Source organism: Parasteatoda tepidariorum, chromosome 5, assembly GCF_982258835.1.
Source record: "Parasteatoda tepidariorum strain Cologne lab strain chromosome 5, Ptep-v5.0, whole genome shotgun sequence".
NCBI classification, from domain to species: domain Eukaryota; kingdom Metazoa; phylum Arthropoda; class Arachnida; order Araneae; family Theridiidae; genus Parasteatoda; species Parasteatoda tepidariorum.
This window is the reverse complement of record NC_141759.1, coordinates 5,329,347-5,343,403: the sequence shown is the minus strand read 5'-3', so window position 1 is coordinate 5,343,403 and position 14,057 is coordinate 5,329,347. Positions and strand designations below refer to the sequence as shown.

Here is a 14,057-nt window from a genome sequence, read left to right as displayed (position 1 = left end):
CGTATTAGATGTGCTGAAAACCTGATAGAATGCAGGAAACAATGAAGGCGGCTCTAGGCAGAGTGAGGAAACTTAATTGGTTGAAGCAGAATGATCAGTCATTAATGGATACACTGGCGATGGCATACAAGTACTAAAAGTTGCCTAATGAAAATTTAACTAGAAACATATGTGATAATTTAAGACAGTTAACTATATATCAAATTTAGTGCTAAAAAGATAAGATGCAACAGTAGATAACAACTGGTACTAGGCCGGTAAAAGTTATATCAATAAATGTACTAATAAAGAGAGGATAGGCCATCGCTATGTTAACAAGCAATTTCTAAGTGCTTAAAAATGGTGAGAGTAAACAAACCGAAGTATTAATAAGTACTACTGTTGATGAGTTGACCTGGGTATTCCATTGGTTGGTAGAATCCAAAATCTTCTGGTAGGCTGATGCAAAATATTGCTAGATGACCTTAAGCTATATATGAGTATGTAAATCTAACTTGAGCTTCGTTATTTGAGAAAAAACATTGTAAAAATGCAAAGAAAAATCAAAATAAAGCACTCGGAGACAATATTGACAATAATATAATGATACATAATTAAAAAAAAAACACTTGAAGATAAATAAAATGGCCCTAATCTATGTAAAAAGAAATAAAAATGAACTAAGACAACAAATGTATGATAGTACTACTTATAAAGGTTTGTAAACAATGACTCTGGTATTAACTTAAAAACAGCATGGAATAGGAAAAGCTATTAAAATGAATAATGTCGATTATAAATTTAATTGATTAAAGAATTATGAATATGGTGTGATTTAAAGCACTTAACTGTGATTGCGATCATAGAAATTGTTTACATTTTGTTATGGGGAATAGAACACCATTAACATGGGAAAGTGATGTCTCTTTGAAATTTAATATAAAGTCAAAGGATGGATGAAAAATTAAAAACAGGGTGGCGGACAATTGAAAACATTTGGGGGAACAACATATAAAAAATTTAGATAGAAATGAAAACGCTAAGATAAAAATTTGAGTGTTCAAAGTCAGAGTTTACAAAATATTAATTTTAACATAGCGATAGCCTATACCTAGAAGCGTCAAAAAATTTAAAGATACTGATAATTAGAGTACCAGACCACTGGAAAATAAAAAGTTAATATATTTGAATAGAGAATCGCATGGAGGATTGAAATGAAATGCTTTAAATTTGAAAAGAGTTGATAAGTTAATGAAAATTTAAGCCAAAGATAGCAATGATTACCACTTGCAGTGGATGACAAGTTAAAATGGCGATCTGACACTCTAAGCCTAAATCAATGGAACATCGGAAATCTAAAACTTGAAAACGGAAAAGGGGGCCTCCCAGAGGCCGGAAAAGACTCACCAGGGATGCCTTGGGATGTTACATGCTGTTTTTATTAAGAATTGGGTAGAACAAATAGATATTTAACGCTTTTATTAGCGATTTTTTGGAGCTCCGAAATTCTCTAATGCCACTTGTCAACCAGCAAGTCTGCAGGGTGAAACCAAGCGAATTTAAAGCAGAGGGTGTGCTTCTTGTTTTTACGTAGCGGCATCTATGGGCCAAGAATACGATTTCAGCTCCACACACGTCGCAGCCTGTTTATAGGGTAGACCCATTCCCTCATCCAAAGATCGTAATTTTGACCTAAACCAGAGAACAATCAATCTCCCATTCGGTACCCCCAGAAGTATGATTTGTTATAGGAACATGCTGGACTTTGTGACTCAAAAGATTTAACGTGCACCAGTCACCATTTACTACAAGGAGAGTCTTTGACCAACGAGAATCAAACCCACGGACATGGGCATAACGCCCTAACAACCAGGCTATCCCGGCCTTACACTGAAGTCTAGATCAGTCAGCCATCATTTCTCAGAAAAATTAGACATTGTATTGATGAGTTTTGAGTCATTCTGTTCAATCTAAGCGAAGAGTTGCACAGTTCTCTTTTTTTTCTTTCATTCTAAAACTCTGTTTTCCGACTTTTTATCCAAAACGCCAAGCAAGAGTAAAAAATTTCATTATTGGTCAGAAATCAATTTATTGAAATTATCCACATCAAACGAGGAAAGCGTGTTAATTTTTAAGATTTCCAAAAATTAAAAAAAGTGATTCATTTTTAAAAAATATTTTTAAAAATTGAGGATTTTCAGAAATTTTTATTCATTTTAAATATAATTAAGCGTGAACGGGAGGTATTAATCGTTTGTAAAATATTTTATACAGTAATTATTCATTATACATTGGGCAATTTTTATTCTCTAAAGTATATATTTAAAAGTAAAAGTATGTATAAAGTCTTAAAGTATAATATCTAAAGTATACATAAATTATCTCGCAATCGATTTGTGAAGGGCATGCCAGCATAAGACGCGCCCTTTTTAGTTGCCCAATCAAATGCAATGCTCTTGCAACGTCGGAAAGTTGTTGTTTTCTTTTTCAAGAAAGAATGTTCGCTAACAAGGGAAACTAGGGAAGTGTGACTCGCCAATTTTGAAATAAACTAGTGGGATGTATGCCTTATGAGGAATAATTTTAGGGGGCAACATTCGTTTCGGCTCATAGAGGGTCCTATGAGAGATAAAAAATAATTAAGTATGTAGAAAAATCGGTATTTCATTACTTCAATGCAGACTATTAGTTATTGTAATTATCTTATACTCCAATTAATTTTATGGTACTTTCACGTACTATATAATGCATATTTATTGTCAAAATTGATTTCGAAAATTTTATATATCTGTAGTTTTTCAGAAAAAAGATTAAAAAATTTGGCATTTTTAAAAAAAAAATTTGGCATCAAATTTTTAAAAAAAAATTTTTCCAAAAAATTTTACAATATTAAAACTAATAAACAGTAATAAATTTCATTTGTTTGAGAGTCGAAATATAATACGCATTTTCCCAAACTGATGGAATTTTTTCATATTTAATGTGTATCCAAAAATGTGATTTATAAAAAAAAAAAATTTTTTTTTCATATTCTTAGATCTTGCAAAAAAATCTGAAAAGATTTATGTGATTGCATAAAATTAAATTGCATTTATAAAAATGTTTTCAAATTTGCTTGGCGGGAAATTTGAACTTAAAAAAATATTTCAGTTTTCAATGATTTTCTTTTTTTCTTGAAAGGTCAACCGTACTATATGAACAAAATTTATAAGTATTTGTCGTTTTAATAGACACATTTTTTTTCTTAATTCTTTTTATTGCACAACTGGTAAAAAAATGAAGAAAAAATAAGTTTCAAAAAAATTTAAATTTTTTGCCAAAAAATTAACATATTATTAAAAAAAATCGTCCTGTGAATTGTTCAATATTTTGTCAAAACGTTGCTATTTTTGAAATATTATTCATACAGTTATCTTTATACCTGATATCCTAGCCAATGCCAACTTTTAAAGTTAAATATTTCAAAAATTAGCTAGGATATCAGATATAAAAATAATATTATAAAGATAGCAATGTTTTGACAAAATATTGAACAATTCACAGGATATAGATATCAACGGATTTTCCACTTAAAGTGACATATCACTTCAAATTTTGTGTATTGATCTTTTATGAAAAAAATCGAATTGAAATTTTAAACATTTTTTAAGTTCAAATTTCCCGCAAAACAAATTTGAAAACATTTTTATAAATGCAATTTAATTTTATGCAATCACATAAATTATTTCAGATTTTTTTGCAAGATCTAACAATATGAAAAAAAAAATTTTTTTTTGCAAATCACATTTTTGGATGTTGCATAAGCTATACTCACAAAAAATTCCATCAGTTTGGGAAAATGCGTATTATATTTCGACTCTCATATAAGTGAAATTTATTACTGTTTACTAGTTTTAATATTGGAAAATTTTTTGAAAAAAAAAATTTAAAAATTTGATGCCAAATTTTTTTTTTTAAAAATGCCAATTTTTTTTATTTTTTTTCTGAAAAACTACAGATATATAAAATTTTCGAAATCAATTTTGACAATACATATGCATTATATAGTACGTGAAAGTACCACAAAATTAATTGGAGTATGAGATAATTACAATAACTAATAGTCTGCATTGAAGTAATGAAATACCGATTTTTCTACATACTTAATTATTTTTTATCTCTCATAGGACCCTCTATGGGCCGAAACGAATGTTGCCCCCTAAAATTATTCTTCATAAGGCATACATCCTACTAGTTTATTTCAAAATTGACGAGTCACACTTCCCTAGTTTTCCTTTGTAAGTCTAGGATTCTAGTAAGACTGCGAAACTCTGCTCTTTTTTTTAATAATTCTATGATATGTATCCTAAAAGATAGAACGAATTAAATTTCTGTCTGACATGATTTAACTTTTAAAAGCTTTTATATTGTTTTGAAAGCATTTTGATAGCGAAATAAAACGGGACTATACGCAGTCCTGGAGGATTACTTAAATCGTATACTGCAATATGGTCTTTTCTTAACTTGCAATGGTGATTAATTGATATTTTTTGGACTGAGATAAACTCAAAACCCAATGATAAAAATCTAGACAAAATTTTTGCAATAAAATATAACTGTATCCGTCTAAAGGATTTTTTTAACAGCAGGTTCTTTGCCCAGTAAGATGCCGAAAGTGTTCTTCATTTAGCGTTACCCAGTCGGCACCGGTGAACAAAGTCACCGAAATAAACAAAATTACCCACTCCACACTGCCACATATACCCATTCATAGGGTAGCCCACATTTCACAGCAATCACAGAGAGGGAAACATGCATGACCTTAACTGGATTCAAACCCGCAGTCAGTCACGCTAACCACTTAGCCACCTGGCCGGCTACGCCTAAATAAACACTAGGCAGCAATACTTGTTTTTAAAAATTAAAAAAAGCCATTAAAATCTTATACTTTATGAAACTAAGAAAATAAAACAAAAAAACTATTTAAGAAAGCAACATACCAGCTCCAAAATCAGCAGTATGATTTCTTGCTTTGACACCTTGGTCATCAGCAACTTCTGCTCCTTCTAAAATAATTTTAAACAAAAACTCAAGACTTTTTCGTTTTTTTTTTTTTTTCAAAAATAATGAATAATTGTGGCTAAGAATTATTTTTTCCCATTACGATTTTGAAAATCACGATTAAAAAAAGTAGACTGCAATCATATTTTTGGTAACAGGAATGTTTCGTTATGTATATCCTTGAACTCATGTCACTGAACTCAGGACGACCAAGCTTGCCTCTTTGTTCGTGTAATTTTACACGGAATTTACATTATATTTACAGTTATTTACAAAGATTTTGGTTAGAGTAGCATTCTTTGCCTTACTGTAACCCAAAGATTCATTTTTATACATACTGCACATTTAAAGCTTGAGCCTTTGGAAAATTGGGGCCTAACTGATCTAAATTTTAGTGTTACTTGGATATATCCATCACTAACTTCATGTCCTCAGAATTCATTCGAAGCCTGCACCACAAATTTGGCAAACCTTACCACAAACTGGATTTGACAGGATGTGTTTCTCTAATGTGGTTAGTGTCAGAATCGATAAACTCTTTTAATATTATAATCACTTACGTTTCGTAAAGAGGATACACCATATAAGAAATCCAGTTAATGATTTCAAAAATATCTAAAATTTTAAAGTTTATCTTCAGTACAAAATATGGTCTTCTCTCAACAAATTCCTGCCACTCAACAATATCTCTCCTTAGGACATTGCCCAGAATATTTAACAAATCGGGATCTCATTCCTTTGCCACATTGGCTAAGATGGCTAACTGTTATAAACCAAGTCATTAGGATCTATATAAGAGGGATCTTAAAAGCAGGATAAATCGTCACTAAAAATACTGTTAGAAATTTCATACTGTCGAAGATAAACGTTTTGACTTTGGACTACTTTGAAGTTATAAATTGGAATTCTTGTGTTGTATAACCTCCCCCAATGCTTCAAAATTTAAGCGAAAATCGCGTTAATTTCTATCGTACTCAAATTTAAGAAATACCAAAGATTCATTCTAACCTACTTTGTAACTTACATTACATTATACTTGGCTATATGAGATAGAAATGACATGCGTTTGGCAGCAAAAAAATGGCTTTTATTGAGCATTTGGGTACAAAGAAAAAAAACACAATTTGTGCATATGAGAAAAACAAATTAAGAAAGGTGTTTCCATAAACGAAAATCGTTTTCAGTTGGAGGAAGGATTTCCCGGTCGACAGGCATCGTCGAAAGCCTTTGAGGCATCGAGTCAATTAGAAACTGGAGCATTCTGTCCCACTCCTCCAAAAGAGCTCTTTCCAGTTCTTGGAGAGTTTGTGGGGATCGCAGGCGTCCAGCGATTTGTCTGACTAGAATATCCCCAACATGTTTGATGGAGCTTATGTCCGGAAAACAAGCAATCCAATCCATTCGTATGATTCCTTCCTTCAAAAAGCAATCATTCACCAAGCTAGCACGATGCGTCCTGCAATTGTCGTCCATGAAAATGAAGCCATCTCCAATTGCTTCAGCGTAAGGGACTAATATAGGTCTCAGGATCTCATCCCAATATCGACGACCGGTCAGAGCTCCATTTCGAATGATTTGGAGATCAGTGCGCCCATCAATGGGAGGCCAAACTATCACTCCCCCACTGCCAAATCTTACGCTTTCGTACGTAAACGCACGATTGTTTCTAGTGTCCCGTTCCCTCCAGATGAAAATACGCCTATTAACAGGGTGAACAGAAAAACGGGAGTCCTCAGAGAAAAAAATATTGCGCCATTAATTTCTCCACCTGTTTGCATATCTCTTGCCCACTCCCTGTGGGCGAAACGGTTCTTTGGTGTTAACGTGAGAGACACCATTGGTCTGCGAGCCTGCAAATCTACAGAGTAAAAGTGGTTTCGAACAATTTGTGTCGAAACTGTGGTGCCAGTAGCAGAGTAAAGGTATTGCTGAAGAAGAGTGACATTCATATTTCGGGAGTCTCTGAGCCCTTAGTGTAAAATAACGGTCTTCAGTAGACGTTGTTGTTCATCTACGCCTTTGCCCTGATCTTCGGTCTACATTTCAAGTCTAGAAAAAACGGTTGCAGATCCTGGAAATCACACTTTGTGAAACTCCAACGGCTCCTGCTACTTTCCTTTTATTTAGCAGCCTGCTAACCGACCAACAACTCTCCACGCTTCTGATTCCGTTAAATAAGTTCGTTGAGACGTAGCACTAATCGAAACAACGCGGTTACTTTATGTTGATCATTCTTTTCCGCATTGTCTCACATCAAACTAAACCAAAAAAAACAAATCAGATCAAAACCAAATAAAATTTGCTGCAGCTAAAGTGTCATCTTTGACACTGAAATTCATAATTTACAAACTGCGAAGTTTTAAAATAAGAAAAATTGGTATTTCTGACTATCTTCTGTCAGTTTATGCAACAAAAAAATAATATTTACTATTTCATATATTGTTACTTCATATTTAAAACCCAAAAGAGCATTGGGAATTCTCAAACTCAGTTAAAATCTTATTCCTTTCATTTAAACGCGACTCTATATTTACCTGTTTCACACCATCTTCCCTCATATGGGTAATGGCATAAACATTGAGGACCTTTACTACCGATAACGCACACACCGCCATTTCTACAAGGCATTCCTGCGCAAGGATCTGAAACGAAAACATTGGAACATTTATTATTTTAAAAATGTTTTACATAATAAAAATGAACTTTAAACCTTATTCCAACGAACCATAATATATTCACATGTAAGGCGGAAAGTAGTAAATCCTTCTTACTAGATATTTTTTGGAGTGAAAAAATTAGGTAAAATTTTGTACATACCATTTTAACGTATTTTGTAAGAATTTTCTTATTGATATATTTTGTTTACATGATAACTAATAAAGGTGGTTTGAAATATATAAACGATTAAGGTTTTTTTAGTTCTTTCTTTATGTCATATTTAAAACTCAAAAGAGCAGTTGGAATTCTCATATTCAGTTAAAACCTCATCAGTTTCATTAAAACGAGATTGTATATTTACCTGTTTGACACCATCTTCCCACATATGGGGGACGGCATATACATTGTGCACCATTTCTACCGACAACGCACATTCCGTCATTTCTACAATTCATTCCTGCGCACGGATCTGAAAAGATAACATTGGAGCATTTATTATTTTCAAAATGTTTTAAATTATAAAAATGAACATTAAGCATTATTCCAACGAACCACAATATATTCACATGTAGGATGGAAAGTAATAAATCCTTCTTGATAGATATTTAGGAAAAAATTATAGAAACTTTTGTTGAGACCAGTTTAACGTTTCTTAGTCGGAAGTTTCTTATTGAAATAAATTTTCGAAACATAATAACTATTAAAGGTGATTTGAAATATATGAACGATCAAGTTTTTTTTTTCCTTATTTATTTCATGTTTAAAGCCCAAAAGCGCAGTGAGAATTCTCTAATTCATTTAAAACCTCATCAGTTTCATTAAAACGGGACTCTATATTTACCTGTTTGACACCATCTTCCCACATATGGGGGACGGCATATACATTGTGCACCATTTCTACCGACAACGCACATTCCGTCATTTCTACAATTCATTCCTGCACACGGATCTGAAAAGATAACATTGGAACATTTATTATTTTCAAAATGTTTTGCATGAGAAAAATGAGCATTAAACCTTATTCCAAGGAACTATATACCTAAAAAGATGGGCAAAATTTTAGGAATAGTACACACCCAAGCAAACAATTTTTATCAAAGAATGCATGGTCGAAAACAAAACGCAAAACCGCTAGAGAGCGTCAAAGTTTATGTTCTTATATGAGGCAAAAAGACACGAAGAACGATGAAGTTAATTTATAAAAGCCAATTTATTGGCATGTGATTACAATAAGTGTTCAAAACAGTGGCCGGCAGCGGCTATGCACGCAGTATAACGGCGAAAAAAAGATAGGCGAACATTCAGAAGCACACCAGGAATAATTACGAACTTTCCTTGCAGCGGCCGAAAGCTTGGCGACAAGTAACGCAGCGCAGTAACTCGCAACAGGAATGAAGCTTTCACGTTTGCATCAAACAACTTTCCAAATGCACCAACACCTTTGCCTTTTGTTTTCGACCATGCATTCTTTGATAAAAATTGCTTGCTTGGGTGTGTACTATCACATCCTAAAATTTTGCCCATCTTTTTAGAATCACCCTGTATATATATGTAAGACGGAACAAAGTAAATTCTGCTTAATACATACTGCTTAATACGTTCTCTCTTAAAATGAATGAGTGATTTCCCCAATTCAAAAAAGAATGAAATTTGTGCTCAGCTTGAGTTGAATACACCTATATTTGAGTGATACGTTCTTTGTTAGAAAACTTTATTCTCAAATAATCTATACACAGATTATCCCTTCATTACTTTAAGATGACATACCACACGATAAAATTTTATAATTGCAAGATCTCAATATGTAACTTAAAAACAGAAAAACTGAATTCTAGTTGAAAGTTATCACTCAAAATTTAAAAAAATACTTATCAAAAAAACGATAAAAATTTATTAATAATCAACATAAATGATACTATTTCAAGTAATTCGGATGATTCTTTATTGTTGTTTTCCAAATTATATGGATTCAGAAATACTATATACTATTCTATACCTATTACAGTTCTGCATGTTCTAAAATTACATTTGTTCATTGGAATGAAGTAAGCAATATAGACTTCACTTTAATTTGTAATGTATTGAAGATAAAAAAAAAATGGATTTTACCGAACAGAATGGAAGTTATCGGTTGCAAGTTTGTTGATAATACAAAGGTAAAAATTATTGAGAAATTTCTTCAAATGTTGGGCGCGTTCTGTTTCTGAAAGATTTACCAATGTACTGACTCGTTTTTTCAAGTTCTTATGCCTTTTCCTTAGAGAAATTTTGCTTCCTATTTGCTACTAAGAAAATGGCGCCCGACTTTGCCAATGATTATGATTACTATAATAATAGCTCACACAATTAAATGATTACTATATTATTTAATTGTGTGCGAGCTATATGTTGGAATTTGTATCGTTTTATTTTAAAAAGCAAACGTTAATAAATCTAAATAAAATTGTTATGTTTTATGATCTAAATAAGTTATGTCCTCACTTTTATTTTACGTTTATTTTTTTCTTTCGAATGTGTCTATTACTATTTTAAATCAACTAGAAATAATAGATCATTTAATTAATAATGGTATTTCTGAAGAAGGTGCTGCTTTACTTTTTGGTAAGTAAACATACTTTGATGTTCTTATTTTAAAAATATTATTATTTAGAATGTATTATATACACTTTCCATTTGAGTTAGCTGTTTTTTCAGCTTTTTTAAATAAAACACTATTCATCTAAATTATTTTTTGAGAGAAATTTATTAAAATTGAAAATGTTAAATGCGGATGATTATGGAAAAAATCTGATTCCGTGCTGGAATCTTTGTCAAAGCATGTGGTGATACATTATAACTGTAAAGACCTTTAGAATTTTTTTAGATCTCATATTAAAATTTTGACTTTTTATTTTAATGTTATAGATTTATATCCTTCCAGTTTTCTGATGTAATATTTTACTACAAAACATTGGTGGATAATTAATTTCATATCATTCTATACTTCTTTTATAAAAGATATTTTTGAAATAATCTATTTTTCATACAGTCTATACTTCCAGTTATTTATATTGCCTCCTATTAATAATGTTGATTGTCTTTAATTTATGAAAGTTTACATTTGCACGATTCATCCATTCTAATCTTGATCATCAGATGTTCTACGCATTGTATTTTAAATATATCACTTTAAAAAAAGTGGAAAAATATATATTTAAAAAAATCAAATAGTATTTTAAAATTTTTTATTCTGTATTTATATTTTATATATATATATATATATATATATATATATATATATATATATATATATATATATATATATATATATATATATATATATATATATATATATATATATATATATATATATATATATATATATATATATATATATATATATATATATATATATATATATATATATATATATATATATATATATATATATATATATACAGTAGAGTCCCGATTAACCGAGTTAATGTGGACCACGACTAACTCGGATAACTGAAAAACTCGGTTAAAACGAAGAGTATAAAAAAAGAAAGAAAAAGAGTTGGTATAAATGTAATATATTTAAGAAATATAAAATTTATACGAGTATACCACATACAATTCCTATTATTATTAAAAAACTTACTTGAAAAAACTTAAAAAGTATACTTTGTGAATTAAAGAGTTTTTACTTAAAAAAAGTCCTTAATCGTTTTTTGTTTTACATAACTTTGGTGCTTTCCTACAGCAATGTTTCGCCATTTTTTAGGGATAACAGGAAGGCTGGTGTCGCCTCTTTTTGTTATTCTATGTATTCAGTAGCATTTTCGACAGCTTTAAGTTCATCTGTGTGAGAGATTTTTATATGTTGATTTTCATCGTCACTGTCTTCATCATCTTCGCTAGGTTCATTTTCATTATTGACGATATTAACGACCATTTCATGGGATCAAGTTGTTATATTTTGTTTTCCTGAGTGTTTGGAAGATAAAATTCAGATTTATTTTTCGGCGGTATTTTTAAAAATAAAAAATAAACTAGAACAAAAAAAATCCTTAAAATATTTGATAGCTCGGTTAAAGCGGAAACTCGGATAACCGGGGCTCGGATTATCGGGACTCTACTGTATATATATATATATATATATATATATATATATATATATATATATATATATATATATATATATATATATATATATATATATATATATATACATTCTTGGGATCGAAAAAACTGTCCGTTTATGAGAGTTGTTCGTTAACTGGAAGGGTGCCCTGATAAAGAAGTTTAACACCAAAAATTGTTTTCAGAATATTTTCAAAGATATGAAAATAATTAAATGATCTACAATAACTACCTACAAGACTATTTACTTAAAATTAAAAATATTTTTTCGATAAAAAAGAATATAATAAAAATCTTGATATAAATACATAATTTTAGACGTAGCTAGAGGCAAATGAATATAATTTTCCTATAAGCTCAGACATTCAAGTTAGACATATGATACCGAATAGGAGCTTCTAGTCCTCAATCGGTTTCAATTATTTGGTCTACATCCCCTACCTCTCATTAGATAGGAAACGTGGTTAATACTACCTCCTTGAAAGTAAACCTTCCATGATTCACAGAAAAATAGCAATGCATACCTGTAAGTCATGAAGACCTATGGAGTTGATTATTCACAATTGATCATCTTTCAAATGTCTGAATAAATGTTTCATTTAAATGAATACCTCAAAGATTATACTTATGTTCCCCTTTTTTTACCCCAGCTGTGTTAAATGCAGTCTACAAATTGATAAGAAAATGGAAGAAATTTTCAGTGAGGAAGAAGCATTGAGAGCATTTAAGACGTCATTTCAACTTGAGGGGTCTCATAACCTGTGTTGTCCTTGTCCGGATGAAAAGATCAAAAGATGACGCTGTCCGATCTATTTCACAAGTGCAATATTATTTTCTCTTCTTTCTTACAAAGATAAGGCGTGGGGACAGGAGAAAGATTGATTCTTTAGTAGTGAAATAGCTTCACAATATTTTCAGTTAAAGATGAAGCAAAAATTTACTTGCTTTAAAAATTTTGAAAAGTTGTATTTTTTTTCTTGTAATTTAAAGCAGAAAAAGATTTTTTTTTCAAATTTAGAAAAAGTAGTGTCCGGTTTGAAGAGATAGAAAATAACGTTTCAGGGCCAAAATGACTGTCCGCGTCCGGTTACGGGAGTGTCCACAACAGAAGGTTTCACTGATTATATATATATATACACACACAATTAATCAAAGGGAAGATTATAACAGGTTTCCCATGGGTCAGGGAAACCCTGAAATTGTCAGAGAATTTTATTTTAACTCCAAAAATCAGGAGAATTTGCCATTTTTTTCACAAAATCCTGGAGAATTCCGATATCATACCTGGAAAATAACCAGTCTTAAATTTTTAATTGTAACAGTAATTACTTATAGAGATTTAAGTTAAACAATTCTAACATCTATTACAATTAGGGGAGAGTCGGGTAGCCCCGCTCACTTAAGGAGTATTGCTTATATTTCTGTATAATACTGAGTAATAATCAACATTTTTGTATGTTTCTATTGTTTTATCATCTAATTAAATAATGCAAAAAGAATAAACCGAAAAAAGAATAGTTAAACTTAAAAAAATAGAAATTTAAAAAAACATGTTTTTCAGCTCTTTTCAAAATGTGTCGGGTAGCCCCGCCCAGTTACAAAAATTATGTTTTTTGGCTATTTTTTCAGGTGTAAATGAGAATGACCAATGTATTGACAATAGATAAACCTCATTTATCATTTTTATCACAAAATTATTGTATTTATTACATATTTATATACTTTTAGTGAATTCTATCATTTAATAACAACAAATGTCATACTTTTTATCATTATTAATGTATATTAATATATTATAATATTAATATATATTTATATTAAATATTTAACGAAAATAATTTAATTTAAGTAACAATAATTAATAACAATAGTTGTTTTTCAATATAAACTTATTTGGTTGATCTCTTCTTATAAACTTAATATAAAATACTTCTTATAAAATTACAATTTCACTTTGTATTTTGATTGCATTCAAATGCTTCTGTAGATTGATTCGTTCACAAATAAGTGAAAATAAATAAGTAAGCAAATAGCTTGTCATAATATTTATGATTTCTTGATATTAAATTTGAGTTTTTTAAAATTATTTTATTAATTCGCTTTTTCAGCTATTAGGCGTTTGTGAGTAATTTTAAGTAAGAATTTAGCAAAAATAGTTATTGGGATAAACTGGGTATTAAAAACAGCTCTGTAGTTTGAAACTGCGTATTCTAACATTAAAAAAAATTTTTGTTTAGAGTTTCTTGAAATTATTTCATTAATCGTTACATGTTCAC

General features: G+C 30.3%; 1 protein-coding gene across 10 annotated transcripts in view; it reads right to left on the bottom strand.

The window, feature by feature from the left end:
* Nucleotides 1–14,057, bottom strand: part of LOC107438374 (uncharacterized) — a 140,239-nt gene that overhangs the window by 29,176 nt on the left and 97,006 nt on the right. For all 10 annotated transcript variants that reach the window (XM_087163204.1, XM_087163198.1, XM_087163199.1 and 7 more), the window contains 4 exons: nucleotides 8,519–8,626; nucleotides 8,039–8,146; nucleotides 7,554–7,661; nucleotides 4,959–5,024 (listed from right to left, as the gene is read on the bottom strand). In XM_087163204.1, coding sequence (XP_087019330.1) covers nucleotides 4,959–5,024; nucleotides 7,554–7,661; nucleotides 8,039–8,146; nucleotides 8,519–8,626 — 390 coding nt within the window. The remainder of the gene's footprint in view (nucleotides 1–4,958; nucleotides 5,025–7,553; nucleotides 7,662–8,038; nucleotides 8,147–8,518; nucleotides 8,627–14,057) is intronic.